At 45.1% G+C, this 18,221-nt stretch overlaps 1 protein-coding gene across 6 annotated transcripts in view; it reads right to left on the bottom strand.

Moving 5' to 3' along the window:
- Arid1b (AT-rich interaction domain 1B) overlaps nucleotides 1–18,221 on the bottom strand; it is a 417,231-nt gene that overhangs the window by 66,025 nt on the left and 332,985 nt on the right. For all 6 annotated transcript variants that reach the window (XM_029566701.1, XM_029566702.1, XM_029566705.1 and 3 more), the window contains one exon: nucleotides 12,004–12,183. In XM_029566701.1, the coding sequence (XP_029422561.1) occupies nucleotides 12,004–12,183 (180 nt within the window). The remainder of the gene's footprint in view (nucleotides 1–12,003; nucleotides 12,184–18,221) is intronic.

Here is an 18,221-nt window from a genome sequence, read left to right as displayed (position 1 = left end):
AATTCATGAAAACATTCACTGGACACTTGTTTTGGGCAGCAACATGCCCATCACAGCACCGGTCATGACCCGTTAACTCTTTTGGTATGGATATGGCCGCCAGTCTCAAAGAATGCTCTCGCCAGACATCACAAGAACTCTAGTGACAAAGAGCCCCGAAGGACCCCTGCAACACTGAGGAGAAATGGGGGCAGATCCTAAAATGGGCTACCAAGCTGGGCCTGGTAGCTTAGGCTTGTAATTCCAGCCACTTGGAAGACTGAGGCAGAAGGATCACATATTCAAAAACTGCGTGGGATCCTGGGAGAATTCAAGGGCAGCTTGGCCACCATAATAAGACCCTGTCTCAAAATGAAAAATGAAAGGGCTATGAATATAGCTTAGTGGTAGACTGCATACCTAACACTCACATGGTCTTAGATTTAATCCCAGCACTGCAATAAAACAAAACAAAACTAATTTTAAAAAAGTGTTCCCAGCCCTAACTTGCTTCCATGTGATGGATATCTTATATTCTTACACTTTAACCAGAAGCATCCAGTCTTCAGGTGAGGGCCACTGAGACTACCCTACCACAGCCTGCCTCCATCCCTCAGTTACTGTAGGCAGCAGACGCACTGAGGCCAAAATGACCCTTCCTGGTCACAGGAAGGTGTTATTGCTCACCAGCATTTGTCCAACATGGTTTTGCTCCAATGTTGAGTCCAACTTTCTTAAAACATTTTGCTTAAACCCCAGATTGCATGGCTGGTTCATACTTGGCATCATGTTTTATGACTCCACGTATTAACGGCACATCAGGTACCCCCCTGCTGGCCCCAGCACACCCTCAGGGAGGAAAACAGCACCTGCAGGGGCTTCAGCTATTTCTGTAGTTATACTTCCCTTTCTTCTACACCTCTCATTCTGATCACATGTATGGAAATTAATTCCACACATACTGAAGGTAGACATGGTACCACTTTAACAACAATAGCGTATGTTAACGCTGAACCTCAGTGCAGGCTAGACACCTGATTGGAATTAATCCATTTCTCCCAATAACCAAATATATCACCATTTGTAAGTGAGAACTACGAGCTTATAGATTAGGATTGATGCTCATACAAACTGATTCTAGAATCCTATGTTCAGCCAATAAAGCATCCTGCTTCCCAAACTAAGTGTTGAAATAACAAAAATATAAAAAGGCAAGTCTCTGTAGAATCTGGACATAATTTCTCAGTCAGTCCAGTACTTTCTGGAAGACCTTCCCATTCATCTAACAGACAGCAAAATGCCAGCAACTGCTCTAAGCATAGGGGGCATATTAAAAACTGGTACCTGGGAAGCTCCCAGTTTACTCCGCATGAGTACATGCATATTCCTGTGTGCGGGACAGAGGAAGAGGGGGTGAAGAAAAAAAATCACAAAAGCAAAACCACAAAAATGGTGACGGGGGAGCCCATCTGACTGGGATTGAGGTGCGGGGTCTCTGTGGTGGGGAGTGGTGGGCTTTTCTCTGAACAAGTGGTAGTGGAACAGAACTCTCAGGTCCTGGGGACTGGGTTAGCCCTGTGCTTTCTGAGGGGGACTCTTGGGAAACCTGCTCTCAGCTTTCTTCCTTTCCTTTTCCCTCTAAGACAAAGACAGTTCCTCTGATGTCACCCTCTGAAGACCTGTCACACAGGTACAGTCTCCCAAACACTGCATGAGACGGTGGGGTCCCTGGGTGAGGTTGGGGAGCAAGCATAGACTAATCAGGGGGAACAATGCACACACAGCAGGAGAATGGTCCAGACAGTCACTGAGGAGCAAGTGGGCTGGGTGGGCACAGGGAAGTGGAGCCCACAGGCCGGAGGTCCACACTTCTGAGGATAAGGAGCCTCTCAGTGATTGTCAGCAGCAACAAAAGAATCCGTAAGAAGAAAACACAGATACTTAGTATGTATCATGTGCTCTGTTCCAAGTTCTTCATGGCAACTCAGCAACACCTTACGCGAAGCTCAAGAATACTCTAACCCTCATTTTGGAAGTAAAGACCTAAGTGCCTGTCCCAAATAACTAGCGAGCTAGAGCTAGGGTGTGATCCACGCAGGGTGTGAGTGCGGCTTGGCGTGTAAGCATAATGCACCGTGTTCAGCCTCTTTAAAGCTTACTCTATAAACAGGGCTTAAATACACCCATGTAAAGTGGAATGACCTACAGATCTGCAGGTGTACAACAGATTTTTCAGCCCACTGAGTGCCTGCTGTCAGGTGCGCCCTGTGAATCTTCTTCAACTGTCTATGACATTTGTGCTGCTACTTACAGATGATGGTCAATATTCATGCACATGGGCTGGCACAGGATTTCTGCTAAGAGCCAGAGGGTAAATATTTCGAACTTTGAGGGCACGTCTATTCCAACCACTCAGCTCTGCCACTACAGCCCTATAGCTCCAAAGCATCCACACCAAGACACGTACAGTTCCAGCAAGTACATATTTACAAAGCAGGTGGCAGGTCAAAGAGGGCTGTCATTTGCTGACCTTTGACAGAGACCAGTCCTGGGAAATGCCCATAACCTGCTACACTGGCTCAAGTCTGTGGTATCTTAGCTGAAATGCTACTAGGAAGGGTTAAGGCAGATTCGGGAGGACTCCACAGAGACAGGCAGACCTGCAGAGCTCAGTAACGAGAGGACCACCTGAGGAACGGGAGACAGGAGCGTAAAAGATGCATAAGAACCTCAGTGTCCAGGTGCACACAAGGTGGGCTGACAGCCAACTCCTCAGACTGGAACACAGGTACTTTGCATAGTCAGGCTGCACAGAAGTAATCAAACTTACATTGTTTTCAAGCAAAGGTTTAAAACATACTGAAACTGTTCACAGTTGCAAAGTTCCTTTCAGAAAGTTCTTTGTTGTTTCTGAGTGTCCCAGCCCATGGTCTACCTGCTTGCTGGCCGCTGGCAGAGTCCCTTGCAGCAGGAAGAAAGTTCATTATTGGTTTTTGAGTGTTTAACCCCTACAGGATTCCTTCGGAAGAGCACCTTCTGGGTTCTGGGGGAGCAGGTACGAGGGGCACTCATCCCAGTTAGCAGAACACTGACTCCTCATTGAGGTCCCTGACCTCACAGCCTCCCTGACCTGCAGAGTATCTGTAAGATCAGTAAAACACAGTGCTCCTTTAAAAAAAAAAAAGCTCATTTATAGTGGGAGCATGTAAGTAATTGATCCACACATCCATATGACCACCCGGGGGCTACTCTGCACCCTCCCCCAACATGTTAAAAGTGACTCATAAGGTTAAGAGTCCTTTTTCTTCAGTGAAAACACCTTTCCTTTTGAAATGACACCTTGATCTTGCTTTAAAACAAACATTTAGGGGCTGGAGAGATGGCTCAGCAGTTAAGAGCACTGACTGCTCTTGCAGAGGACCTGGGTTCGATTCTCAACACCCACATGGCAGCTACAAACCGTCCTTAACTCCAGTTCCAGGGGAATCCGACGCGGTCTTCTGACCTCTATGGCATTGCACGACACAGGTGTACTCACATACATGCAGGCAATACACTCATACACATAAAATAAACCAATAATAAAAAATATTTAAAAAAGAACAAGAAAAAAAACCTACCAAACATTTAGACGTGGCCATTGCGAGCTACACTGTACTGCACCCTCACTACCATTCCCTACAGAAAGCAGGTTCCTGATGCTGTTGAGCTCTTGCTTACAGTGGGAAGGAGACATGCTGTGACTGACGCATTTTGGAGGTGAGGATCTAAGGCTGATCAAGGCTGGATCTTGAGGAACACAGAGAAAACAGTGGCCCAGGCTCCTTCTGACTGTACTACACCCACTGCGTCTCCAAGCCCACATTCCTCTGTGGATTACAAAGCCAGAGCCACACTTCCACTGTGGGCTGGCTCACAGTGGGGCTCCATTTGGGCAGGAAAACATTCTGGTCAATGAGATAGGTGTGGGGCACAGTCACATGACTCCCATGTGCAGGCCTGTGTTGACCAGGTACCATTAGCCCTGAGCTCCTAGTCTATTTCCTTCAATCAATTGGGTTGACTCAAAATTACATGTCCAGGGAAGTGCTCTAATTATAGAGGCCTCTATTTGGAGAAGAAATACAAAGTCCCCTTTCTTTTCCTTAAAGTGTCAAAGATTTTGCCACCTGAACCCATGTACCTGGATAAAAACAGCTTCTGAAGGCTCCAAACAGCTTCTAAGGTTGCAAGGGATGAAGCACAGGCTTTAGTATCAGGACTGAGCCCTGCTTCTGACATGGCCTGGCAGCACAACCTTCACAAGTTACTTAATGTCCCTGCACAGTGGTACTGTCTTCAGGGACGTGTGATGCTAACGGGAACCAGGTAGGAGTATAAGCAGAGCACCGTCAGCCCTGTTGCCACCCACAGCATTGAGCCACAAGACATCAGCCACCTTCCCTACCACCCTTCCAGATGAATGGATGGGGAAGCATGTTCCACCCCCAACCCCAAATACTCAATAGCCTGTCTTCCTCCTCCAATAAACAGAATCCAAATATGTAAGCCAAGCAAAATATGAGAGGAAAAGCCAGGAACGAGAAGTGCAATCTTCTTCCCATGCTTCTCTAATAGATTAGTAATTTGTTGGCACTGGCTCTGACAGAAAACAGATGGATGCAGCATTAGGCACAATGAAGGCAGCAGATGCTGGGCCAGCCCACCTCAGCTGGACCGGTCCTGCAGCCAAGTCCGAGAGCCCACCGTTTTCAAGTGGGTTCATCTTGGCATGCCAGCTTTAGAAAATCAGTCACGAATGAATTCAGATTTCAGTCAACCAGGAGTTATATTCAAGCACCAGATAGAGGAAGCAGCTAGACTCCATTAAGTCACCACCATTATTTTAGGAGGGCTGCAAGTAACTTTTTATCCAATTCCTGAACATTGACATTTGGTAGTCATAATCAATATTTCAAGCTCACGTCCTTAAACCACTAAATGTTTCCCCTCACACATAAGATCTTGGTCCCAGGTTTCAAGACTGTACAAAGTGCAAGGTTCTCCATATTGTTCTTCTCTACCGAGGATGACAAAAGGCAGCTATGTTAAAATTAGACCTTCAACCTTGTGTAGCAAAAGTCTGCGTGATTAGCTAGCTACATGAGGTAAGAAAGACTTATGACTTGGTCCAAGTATGTGTTTACCTTGCTTCTTAGCCAATGAGGGTTGCCATTTCATTCTAGACTGCATGAAGTCAAATTGACTGAAGTATAATTTACTCATAATGGCAAGCATATACAGCCCTGTGGCCTCAGCACAACTAAGATATAGAATGTTATCATGACAAGTTCCCTTTTTCCCTTTTATACTCTACTCCTGTGACTACACCTTTGCCAGGTCTGATCTCTGTTCCTGCAGCTTCAAACAGGTCACACAGGAGAGCCTCTAGCACTGGGCTTCTCTTCACTTCGTGTTATGGCTTGTGACTCTTTCACACTGTGCTAATCAGCCTACATGTGTGAGTAGCATTCCACTCTGTGAATACTGTTTCTCGTTTTTGGCAATTGTGAACAGTTTTGTGTGGAGCATGTTGGGTCGCATAGTAAATGTGCTTCTAACTTCATAGGCGCCTGCCAAAGGGTGGTTATGTGATCTGTGTACACAGCACCAGAGAGTGCAGGGCCGGTCTTGACAGCAGCCAGGACCTGGTGCTGTCAATTGCTCAAAAGTACTGGCCATTCTAACTGGCATGGAACAGAAATCACCGTGGCTTTAATTTTCATTGTGCTCATGAGAGATGATTACTTTTGTATGTGTTTATTTGCTAGTGAATGACTTTCTGTATTAAAAAAAAAGTTATATTAAAAACTTCTTCCGACTGTTTCTACTCAAACCTACCATACAATCTTCTTTGGACCACAGATCAAGTAGTTAAGAAGACCATAAATAGAGGTTTAAAATGAAAGCTAAGCTACTTTACTAAATCCTACTATTTGAAGAAATAATGACTTGCTTTTTTTGAACAGATACACAAAGCATCATATTCTTTAAACAGTAGATTTATAATCATTCTGTATTGTCTGTAAAAGTACTATTACCGTACGTTGTTACTTTGGTGTTTTATCTTTGTCAGTTAATTTTTACCTATGTTAATAACAACTATCCTAAAAACTTAATTACAAAGTAGTACAAGTTTAAAACAGAAAAGAGAGAACAAAATTAGACAGGAATTAGCTTTAGTTTCACCTCCCAAAGATCGGACACCACAGACTACACTTTTCTGTCAGGACCGGAGAGTCCACACACCAAGCATGCAGGCAGGGCGGCCAGCCACACCTGCTCTGACTCCCTCCTTGTTAGCAACATTCACACCCAAGACATGTCCTTCACTGGCTCTCAGCGCCAGGCTGTGTGGCAGCTGCTGGGCCTTCAGCAGTGAAGACAGGGCTGTCACTGTGGTGACAGAGGCGGGCCAAAGAAAGAACACAGAGTGCATCGCCTGGAGATGAGAGCTGCGGGGAGAATGAAACTGTGACAGCCCACAGGGTGGTGAGGGATGCAGACCGGGCCATGCGGAGTGTGAACTGCGGGTTCAGAAAACACCAAGCTGACTCCTGACACAGACCCTGGGCACACCTGGGCACAGCCAGATGCCAGTCTGATGTCAGGGCAGATCTGGTCTGTGTGTGGCCTTCAGAATGCTCCTTGTCTCTAAAGCTCAGTTTCCTCATCTATGGACAGGGACAACCCCTCTTCTGTGGGTGTTGTAGGGACAAACATCTGAGTGATTTTAATGACTGCTGGACACCTGACACTGCAGAGAGAACCCAACAAGGAGACAAAAACACTTCTATCATGGGTAAGTTTTTAACCAGTGAGCAGGTGTGACAGCTCTGCACCGTACGCCTACACGATGAGGGATGTTCACATCTGTTCCTCAGAGGCGATGACAGAGTAAGCAAGGGCATGAAAGAGTATGTACGCAGAGTGTCGCTAAAGCAGTAGTCAGCCTTGTACACATCTTTGAGATGAGAAACAAGAAGCCTGTGAGTAAGAGACCCATGGCTACGCACTGCAGGAGCTCTACATCTTGCACTCACAGGGGTTGCTCTGGCTGTGCTAGGGAATTGTGCTGACAGGCTACTTGGAAACATTCTCACTGATTCGTGAAACGAGGTTCCATAGGTAACTTCTTTTTAAACAGACATTTAATGAGTGGCAAAGCTATGCTATCAGCTCTAGGCAAAGGCCCCTTGTGTAGACATCAAGCCAAGCAACAGGTGCATTTGCTGTCCCTGACCAAACCTGGCAGGTTACAGCAGTGGGTCTAGCCAGGCAATGGGGCAAGCTGCTGCCTTTCAGTATGGCGGGAAAACCAGGACTTCATAGGAGTCAAGCATTTTCATACTGATTTGCACCATGAACTTTTAAGCTTTTTTTCCTCCTCTAATTCACAGGATTTTATCAAATTAGGACGGTAACCAGTCTAAGAAATAGTCACGCTTAAATTTTGTAATCTGAAGGCTAAATCTGAGCATCCAAAAGACTCGGCTACATTAACCACATGGGCAATAATAAAATGGTCTAGTTTCATGTCCCTCCTAGTGCTAATAAGAGAGAGGTTTAGACCATTCCTTTAATGAAAGAAAAAGGTATAGGATATGGAACTGATCCTTTCTCCAAGAGTGTCAATCTAAATAAGGTTAGTATAGCAGCGCACACACCTGTGTCAAGGGGGCAAAATGAAATGAGGACCAGGAAGGAAAGGCCTGAATAGAAACAGCTGTGGGAAAACTAAAGACTCTGGTTTGCTGGTCTCCAGCAGCATGGTGGGGGGATGGGGAGGCAGGCACCTCCCCTCTGAGAAGGCGGGGTGCACTGAGTCCAGACTGAGATGGGACCTTATAAGAGCAGAGCTAGAAAGCCTGGGTCATGGTGACATGAGGCACCATGTGGGACTCTCAAGTGGCTAGCAGGCTGACAGCTTCTGACATTTACACCGTACTCCACTGGAACTGAAATAGTTGCAAAATTATCATGTAATTCGCTATTTTGATACTGCATTCATTCTAATGGAGCACCATTTGAAGTTTGCTTTGGCGAAATTTGTGAGAAATGAAGGAAAATCAAAGATTTCAGATCGGTATCTCATTATTTTAAAGAAAACCCTTTTGTGAAAATATCTGTGCCAAAGTAACGGAAAAATAAAGCTCAGGTTTACCGAGTCCTGTGCCCTACATACACACTATAAAAATGAAGGCTTAAAAGCGGGCGGTGCCAATATACAACCTCTGTTAACAGTCTGGTGGTCTGCGCAGAATCCAGATGCTTTCCCACTAGTGGTAACCGGTGGGAACCTCAACTCAGAATGACTGCAACTTGCCTAAGGTAATACTGCTTATTTCTAGCAAACAGGCCAGACCCTTAGTTTTTACAAAAGAATTATTTGTGGATGGTCTGTGTGAGATGCTTTTCTAGAACACAAAATGAAATAAAAAGGATATTAAGAACAAACTGAGTTTTGCCCTCTTTTTCTCCAAATTTATCATTAATAATTAATTTAAATTACATAACTCCTTTCTATTTGCAAAAGTGAGTCCCTGAGGCCCTCTCTCCTTGTAAACACTTAGCAAGGGTAGTTATTACATGTGCTTGCTTGAAGGTAGAAAAGTGCTATTTCATAAAATATACTGTAATTAAACATTTTTACACACTTAGCTTGGTTTCATCTTATTTATTTAATAATATGATTTTGTAGCATTAATATGTATTTCTAACATTTCCTACCCTCTGTACTTTGCAGGAATGGTTCTTCTAATTGTCTTGCGTTTCTTTTTATAAGCTTTAAAATTTTAATTAATTAACTTAATTTTTGAGTCAGGGTTTCACTCTGTAGCCACGGCTGGGCTCAACCTTACAGCAATCCTTACAGCAATCCTCCTGCTTCAGGTCTCAAATGCTGGGATCACATCTGTGACCCACTATGCTTGGTGCTTCCTTAGTATGTCTGATACATTTTCAGTCCCGTGGTCTCCAAATGTTCTTTGCTTCTTGGACACAGGTTAGTCTATGTGTCCCTCATGGTACACTGAACTGCACAGTGAAGATGGGGACATTTGAAGCCTGGGGACAACCAGTGACCATGGAGTGGACCCAGCAATTACTTTCCCTGGGTTCGAAGCCTGGCCCTGCCAGTGCTGCCTCTGGGGACAGGGGTGCATGACTCAACCTCTCAAGGTTTGGTTTTCTTATCTGCAACTCGTGGTCCTGGTCACTCAGAACGGGCCAACCAGTCACTGCACCTGGACGAAACACTCATCTGCTCTGTGGTTCAGTTTCTCCCTCAGAAAAGTGGTGTACAAATAGTACCTAGTCCCTGGCTCAAATGTCAGCAGTGCTCATGACAGTACCTTGTACTCAGGTAGCACGATTAAGACATGCTGGCTGGTGCTGAGTTTTGGAGAGAGTCTCTTGCTATATAGTCTAGGCTGCTCTGGAACTGCCTGTGTAGCCCAGGCTGACCCTGAATTTGCAGTGATCCCCCTGCCTCTGCCTCCTGAATGTTGGGATTATGGACATGATCCACCATATCTGGCCCAGGTTGTTTTTACTAATAACAATTTGGAGGTGCTACACCTGACAGTAAAGTGGGTTAGCCAAAGAGGCTGGAAAATGTCTTCCACTGAGAGCTCTTATAATAACTCAACTCCAGAAGAAAGCTATGGTGTTAACAGACTGCAGGGGAGACTAGTGACTGGTCTTTCCAGGGCTGTCTCTTTCCAGAGATACTGCAATGTAACCAGAAGAGACGCTAACCAAATACTCTACTGATAATGCATATGAGTACGTAATTAAGAAGTGGAGGAGGAGGGGGGGAGGGGGAAGAGAAAGCCCCTCATTTAGGGGTCTCTGCCTAAATTGAATGCCAGAGAAATGCATAGGCAGGAACATTCCATGACTTGAACACTTACACCATTTCCTGTCTCTCAGAGTATGCAGAGACAAGGGAAGGGCTGGGATTTGAACAGGTGCAAAGCCAGGACATTTTAAGCTCACTGGTGTCAGAGTGGGACCCCAGGAGGGGCTACGCCTCAGAGCAGATGTGGCACTGCTGCCACACGGGAGAGAAGAAAAGCTCAGAGGGCCGGAGATGAGGGTTCTGGGCAGAAAGCCCGCATACACAAGACTGCCAGGTGTGGCAACATCATCCTTGCTTCACACTGTTTCTGTTGTCAATCTGTACTAAGAAACCCACAAAAAGCCTACACTGAGGAACAGCCAACTGGCACACAGGGATCCCGAGGCTGAGTCAATATAAAGGGCCCTGGAATTAAAGCAAAACTGGTTCAAAGAACTCTGGGAGTGGAAGCAACTCTTAGGCAATGTAACAAGTTTGCCTCCTTCCAAGGAACAGAAATTCATAGCGCAATTTTCCAAAGACACATAGCAGTTCTCAGGAGAATTTTCTGGAACTCAGTACTCTTCAATGAAGAATTATCAAATTCAATGATTTGGAGAAATTGAGGGATTTATAAAAAAAGGATATCCATTCCACAGAAGCTGCCTTCCCTGCTCTCAGTGCCTATAGAGATTCTGGAGGTTTATGACAAAACACTGCTCAGAGGATCCAAGATGGAATCATGAAGCACATAGGTCACTTCTGAAGACTGCATGAAGCCTGTGTGGTGTGAGGTCAAGGCCTAGACCCTCCTTCAGAGCCCCAGTTCTGAGAACAGGACTCCCACTTGTTCCTGGTGACATTCTGAGGAAAAGCCCACATTTTCTGTACCTACTACAACTTATAAACCACCTTTCTCTAATAGTTAGGAGCCTGGTTTTGGTTGTGAAGAGCCTACTCAGGCCAGGTAAGGGGGTGGACAGGCGGGCTCCTGACAAGGACTGACTGCACTTCAGTAAGTGGTACTCATCATGTCCAAGGCTTGCTGGATTAGCACCAAGGTGTGAAGTCAGCCATGCCAAACTCTAAGCCACCTTCCACCCTGCCCACATGTGCGTGACAAAGGCAGAAAGGACTATCCAGAGGGTTTACTGAGGTGTTTCAAGAGTTCTCCTAACAACAGAAGTAGCTGGGAAGCAAAATAGAGAAATCTGAGGTAAAGAAACTGCCGTACTGGTAACACTTCAAGACCCTGGTACATCACTTTCCAACTGTGAAGCACTAGCCCCTGAAACGCAGGTGGGAAAGTGCAGGTACCTGGGCCTCCAGGACACTGGCTCAGCCTCAGGCTGCTGGCCAGGCTCCTGGAGCCTCATCACCACTTGCTGACTAAACAGACACAAACCCAGATAAGAGGCATGGCTTCCTGTGGCAGGTCTGGCCAGCTATAGGAGGAAGCATTTCTATGCCTTCCTTGGGGCACCTGTCTTCTCTGGATGCTCTGAGTATTCTCAGATATAAGGAACCCCAGGAATTATGCCAAGTTATCTCAGTCTTTCCAAATGATCCATTAATGTCTAATTTCAGTACACAAAATATAATGTAGGAACCCTGATCAAAGGGCTCTACATGCATCTGACACACAGCCCACCAGGAGGACGACATCGTGGGAACAGTACATGTGGTATGGCTCCACACATTTTCTAACTTCTCCCTCACCGTCCACTCTCAGACCTGCATCCGTGTCGGGCTGTGTCCTGTGAGGACATGGGGATGGGGGAAGTGGGAGCTGTTGTGTGTCTCTGTGTGTGTAAAATCAGAAGTGCACATGAGTTGAGAAACTTTCTGAGGACAAAGTTGTACCCTTTTCTCCATTAGCATTTGGAACTATGTCATGGAGTGGCACTCCTTCAAGAATACCACTCACATGAGGATCCTTATCCAGAGTCCAACTCCTAAACACTAAGGAATAGAGGCTTTACCTATCCTTCCTATCATCATGGGTCTGTATTAACCTCTCAATCTGTCTTCGCAACAGAATTCTAACATATGAGTATACTATTAGGACTTCGAAGGATAAGCATATTAAGGAAATTCCCAGCGCCCAACCAAAGCCATGCATTTTGGACATTTTGCTTTGTTACCTTGGGGTCCATATTGGCTCATCTGTGGACCATAGGTGCCACTTGAGTTACTCTGCTGGAAGCTACTCATGCCAGGATGCATCTGGCCCCCAGGAGAAGGGTGAGGCGACATGGACGGTCCTGTCTGTTGAGGTCCATACTGAGACATCTGAGGGTTTCTCTGAGTGCCTGCCATAAAACCTACATGGGATACAAACAGAAACATGTAAATGCAAGTGTCTCATGGCCTCTGCATCCACAAAAGTGCCCACAGGAGTATGTGGAAGGTGGATGGAAAGGGATGGTGCTGTGAAGAGTCCCCTAAAGAAACGTCCAAAGATATCTCACACTCAGGGTGGAAGATCTGGGAGGGTGCATGTCCCCTTCCCTGGGTCTTAATCCTGAATGCTGCTGGAGTTCCTGGGAAACCAGTTGATGGTGGCCTTGACTAAAGGAAATTCCAAGGAAAGGGGGTGAACAGTAAGACACCATAACAACCCTCACTGGTAAGGCTCCCACAGACACAACAGGAAGAGCTAGGCAACCTCCATTCATGCAGGCCTGGGCTGGGTATGTGCTGTAGAGTACAGGTCTCTGCCACCTGACCCCAAACCTCCATCCCTTGCACTCTCAGCTTCCCTCCTCAGTTCCTAGGGCAACAACTTGAGGGCCCATGAAGAGCTGCCTCACACATGCTGGCAGGAGACCCCAATCCATCTATGTTCTGACTCTCCAGCTCCCTCCCTCAGATCTACTCTGCCAGCTGTCATCTCCACTCTGTATATGGTACCTCATGCCCTGATGCTTGTCAGAAATCCCTTCTTTCTCTCACGCACTGTCGATCCATCAGCCTGCCTTAATGACCACATCCGATGTACACCGAGTGGCTCCTCTTTTTATTTCCTCTTCTACAAAGCCCAGTGCCAGCTGCGCCTGCTCGAAGCACTCCAGCACCCCCCTCCCCCGCCTCATTCCTTTACTATGGAGCTATAAGAATTAACTTTCAGGAATAAAAAGAGTATATCAGAGTAACTAACTCCTTCACCCACGTACAGACTTTCAAAGCTTCCCACTGTACCTTGAACTACACCACCAACATCTAGCATTACCTGAGGTCTTATGTGGTTAGAGGGCTGCCTCTCATTCAACTCCCTTTACTACAGCTTTCTCTCCCTCTACCGACACCCACTAGTCTTCTTGTCCTACCCAGCAGATAACTTCAAGGTCCATGCCAGCAAAACTTTCTCTCTCCTGTTCACACTCCTTGGATGGCTCTTCATATGTCGAGTCCCTTTCTTCTTCCAGGCCAGCCTTCCCTGACCAGCCAACCTCAAGGCACATCACCTTCATCACCATCTCTCTCTCACCTACTTTTTTTTTTTTTTTTTTTTTTTTTAGCACCTTCTATACCCTGTAAGCACTGCTTTATTATGTATATGTGATGAGTGGTAGCATATATCTATGCACACATGTAGGAGTCCAAAGTTGATGTCTGGTATCTTCCTCCCTCACTAAGTTCCTTATTTAGGGTCTCTCACTGGACCAGGAACTCAGAAATTCTGGCTAGTTCAGCTACAGCTTGCCCCAGGGATCCACTGGCTGCCACATGAGTGCCGAGATTACAGGCAGCTAGCTGCCATATCAACCTGGCTTTTATGTGGGTTTGGAGATCTGAACTCCAGACTTCAAGCCTGCACAGAAAGCATTCTGCCCAGAAGCCATCTCCCCAGGCCCTGTTCTGACACGCTCATCCTTTCTCTTCCATACGAAAAAGCACCACAAGGCAAAGACCATGTCGTCCTCAGTGCTGCAACCTGAGTGTCTTGAGAGTGGATCGCACATGGGATTCATCCAAAACCGGCTGGTTTATTTATATATTTATTTATTTTGAAACAAAGTCTCCCTATGTAACTGTGGATGGCCTGCAACTTGCAGTGATCCTCCATTTCAACCTCCCAAGTGTGGGGATGACCACTGTGCAGCACCTTTCCCAACCAAAAACCATTTAAAAATTTTTTTTATTATTTTTATGTGTATACGTGTATTGTCTGCGTGTAGGTAAGTTTACCTGTGTCGTGCAATACCCTCAGAGGTCAGAAGAGGCTGTCGGATCGCCTGGGACTGGAGTTATAGACAGTTGTTAGCTGCTATGTGGGTATGGGTCTTCTGCAAGAACAACCAGTATTCTTAACTGCTGAGCCATCTCTCCAGCCCCCTAAAACCATTTTTTGATATCTAGATGGGACTCCATACACTTGAGGGTATGCTGAGCACAGCATAGTAGGCACTTGATAAACAGGTGTTTCAAATGTACCAAGAAAATACATATTCAAATTATGTGGAATTATGATGCCAGGAATATGTGCTTGAGTAGCTCAGGCCAACAGGAGTATATGTTATCAAAGTAGCATCTAAGGAAGGCAGCCTGAGACAACGCTCAGATCTGAGGGTGGGCTAGTTTGAGTGGTAACTCTGGCTGGGAAGAGGCAGGATGTGCCTCTTCAGAGCAGAACCCAGGGTTGCATTTCCAGACAAGCCTGCACCTCTGGCAGTGTAAACCTGGGACAGTAAACATGCTATATGGTCACAAAGAGCAGGGTTTGCATTTCCTACAAACAAAAATGAGATTTTATTTAAAGACAAAGTTTCACTACGTAGCCCTGGTTGGCGTGGAACTCTCTCTGTAGCCTAGGCTGGCCTTGAAACCAAAGATCTGCTTGCCTCTGATCTTCAGTGCTGGGCTTACAGGTGTGCGCCACCATATCCAGCTAAAAATGAGATCTTTTCACACAGCTTCTGTCTAAAGAGACATAAAATTAAAGTAGACCTAGTTCCTAACCCATTTATTTATAAATATAAGTCTTATGAAATTGGGCTCAATTGGCAGCTTCCACATACAAATCATCATAGAAAATGTTTGCTTTGCCAATCTGAAAACAAACAGGAACCAGAGCACTAAAAGTATTATAAATGATTTCATCTTAAGATGCTACATGAAATATTTATCTAAGTTTTACTATGAAATTTTCCATATAGAGTGCTATTTAATTGAAAAAAAAAGTCTCTGTAGCAATTGTGTGTGGACTCGACTGCATCTCTCTGAGAATGACTGCTTCACTTGGCTGGTTAGGATGAAAACTCAGGTCCTTTTAGCATTCAAGTTTCCTTCTACCATGAAGCTGTTGGTGGGAAGGGCCATGCCTGGTGCCACAATGCAACTCTGTTACTGCTGTTGGATACTTCCTACAGACTGGAGGCTGGCCAAGTGGGCTCTAGGAATTCTTACCTGGGCAAGTCACTTCCTCTCTGGCTATTTACTCAGTCCATAAGGACATATAAGTCACCTGACAATTGTCTGGAATCATCTAAGTTATCATACATATTTTACAGAAAATAAAGTTTGTGTAAAGCCTTTCTTTTAAGAGAAGGAGGAATGTGGCAAGCTAATTCAGGTGGATATGCCACAGCATCAAATTCTGTAACTTGGGGACAAAATTCTATGAGGTATACACTATACCTCTTTATCCAGACATTAAACTTGAAAAGCTAATTCTTTCTCTTCTTTAAATTGCTCTACTACAGGAGAGCAATTGATTCAGTTCTGAGGATAGAACTGAGGACCTTGTGCAGGAGGCACACACTCTACAACTGAGCTGCACACCTAGTCCATGGGAGCATCTTAAAATCTTTTCTCTTTCCTGTGGGAATTATACTTTTCCCTGTGTCCCTCAGGAGGAGGCACCATTTTTCTGAGTTCTGTCTCAGCAATCACCAACTGACTGCATTTGACTGGAAGTGGAAGGCCTGGATTCCAGGGTTGTGTCTTCAGCTAACTAGTAGGTTAATAAATGTATTATAGTGCATATTCACTCTAACTAGCAAATTCAGGCTAATCATAATGTCTCTGAGCTCCAGTTGCCTTATCTTAAAATGAAGATTCCTGTAAGGCTCAACAGACGCCACATGCTCTACAATATGAAAGTAAGAAGGTGCTGGTAAATTACATTCCTGCTTTTTAAAATGCCAGCACACCTTAACAGTCCACACATCAGATGCAGTTTCCACCTGAAAGGAACAGGTTTTATTTCTGTATCAACTTATGTTGACTCCACACCTGGGAACTTAAGTGTGTACACATTCCGAGGGGCTTGGGAAGGATGCACCTCGGGAAGTAACCCACTTGCTGCTGTTCCCCACCAGAGCCTCCTGCCAAGGAGAGCGATTGCTTCGCTGTGTCCTTTCCCAAGTGTTCTATCATTCGTGGTTGTGTGGTGGTATGTATTTCTCTTACCATGAGTAAACATACACACTGTTCAAAGGCTCAGCTCTCGTTCTGAAACTCTCTGTCCCATCATTTGTCTAGACAGTCAACACAGATGTCTGTGGACCAGCATCTTCCTATAGACAGAGCTGCCATCTCCCAAATGCTCAAGGGCTTAAAGTCTGCTCTGCAATCTGCAGAAAGTCAACTCTTGGTTTGAACAATACAAGCACCGGCCATATATTGCCATGGCAGCAAAGGGACATTTCAAAGCTAATGCTACTGTGATGTACAGTATAAAGAAAGGACTGATGGGGAATAGTGTTAAAGGTTAGAAGAGCAGTCAGAGATCTGATGCAGCAAAGCACAATACGGATATAACGTTAAGTGTCAGCAGAGACCCCACTGAAAACATACCTGATTATTGTTGTGATGGTGATAATGATTACTATTTGCAGTGTTAAGGACAGAACCCAGGGCCTTATGCATGCTAGACAAACATTCTACTAATGAGCTACATTCTAGGCCCCAAGACTTTCAATTTGTCATGAAATACAGGTACAAACTAAAAAGATTGATGAAATGTGAGATAGAAATTGAAAGGGAGGTATTTCTACTTTTCATTCTAAATACAGAATTGATGCATTGGTTATTTGCTTCTTCATTTGTGAAGTGCGGATAATTATTCCTGCCTCTCAGGGTTGTGAGCCAACAAATGTGATCCTAAGAAGGCTTAGTGCCCTGTTAATTCTCAAAAAAGATCAGTGCTGGCGACTTGCATGTGTCCCAAAGTGGTCAGCCAGAGAGGTGGCCTGGGGTCACAGTAGCACAGGAAGGGTTGGCTCTGGCCTCTGGGTGTGCTGTGTGGACTCCAGTCAGACTCTTAAGGTCCTCCCTCCCCTCACTACCTCCTAAAGGCTGGAGAGTCACAGTGACCTGTGCTCAGTTCTAGTTAGTTCTCTTTGTTTCTGGTTTAGAACATTTTCTCTTGCATGGGTTATAAGTATTGACTAAATTGGGCCTGTAATTTCCATGCATATCTGGAGGTACTCCTTTAAATGTTTTCTGTTACCATTTTAAATCTTTATTTGGAATGAAATGGGCATTTTAAGTCCTTTTCCTCGCCCAAAATGGGAAACAAAATTTCAATCAAAAAATTCTCCACCCATTTATGGTATCTTATTTATTTTCTTATGTTCTGCTTTTGCTACAAAATGGCAGTTTGTGACACAGTTTGAGAACAGAAAACCTGACAGCTGAGAGAATGCAGCTGCATTTGTGGAAGATTTGAAGCTTTTCTAGTCCTGAGCCATCTGAGCTCAGAAAACCAAACCTTCTAGTGAGGGAAGTTTCCAAAGTATAAGATGAATTTCTTCTACTTTATGAAAGTGCACCGAGTCACTAAACGCACTTAAGACCTGCACGTCCCCAAACCCATCACTGTTCTAAAATGACGGCTAAAGTTGTTTTCTCCTCTTCTCTAGAAGTCTTTGAGAGGGAACTGACACTGATTCTAGCAACTCCAACAGCTATCAAAGTGCCTGAAAACAAATCTTGAGTCCATCAGTCGTGAGTCCAGCCTTGGCAGACAAAAGAAAAATGAGGAAGAACCCAATAGAGGGATGCTTTTGGAAGCTCTCGTCAAGAAATCCTAATGGCTTCTAATATGAGCATTTGAAATTTGTCCTGTTCTGACTTTTTTCTGGTTCTCTGTCTAGAACTTGTAATGCTAACTATTCTTGCCTTTACTTCTCCTTCACATCCCTCATTCACTGGTCAAGGACCTTTTCTCCCTACAGATAAGAATTATGCAATTTGAGGGTCTTTTAGATAGACCCACTGGAGGGGTACTCTAATTGCCTCACCCTGCATCTCCATTCAGCATGGAAGAAGCCAGAGCAGTCTGTGCCCTGATTCCCTATCAATAATTTGGGTAACCTCTTCAGAGGATGGGAATAGGAGGTATGAATTAATTGGC

The sequence above is a fragment of the Nannospalax galili genome, unplaced genomic scaffold (genome assembly GCF_000622305.1).
Source record: "Nannospalax galili isolate Female #2095 unplaced genomic scaffold, S.galili_v1.0 scaffold211, whole genome shotgun sequence".
In the NCBI taxonomy this organism is placed as follows: domain Eukaryota; kingdom Metazoa; phylum Chordata; class Mammalia; order Rodentia; family Spalacidae; genus Nannospalax; species Nannospalax galili.
Note: the sequence above shows the minus strand (reverse complement) of the source record. Positions and strands in the feature narration are given on the sequence as shown.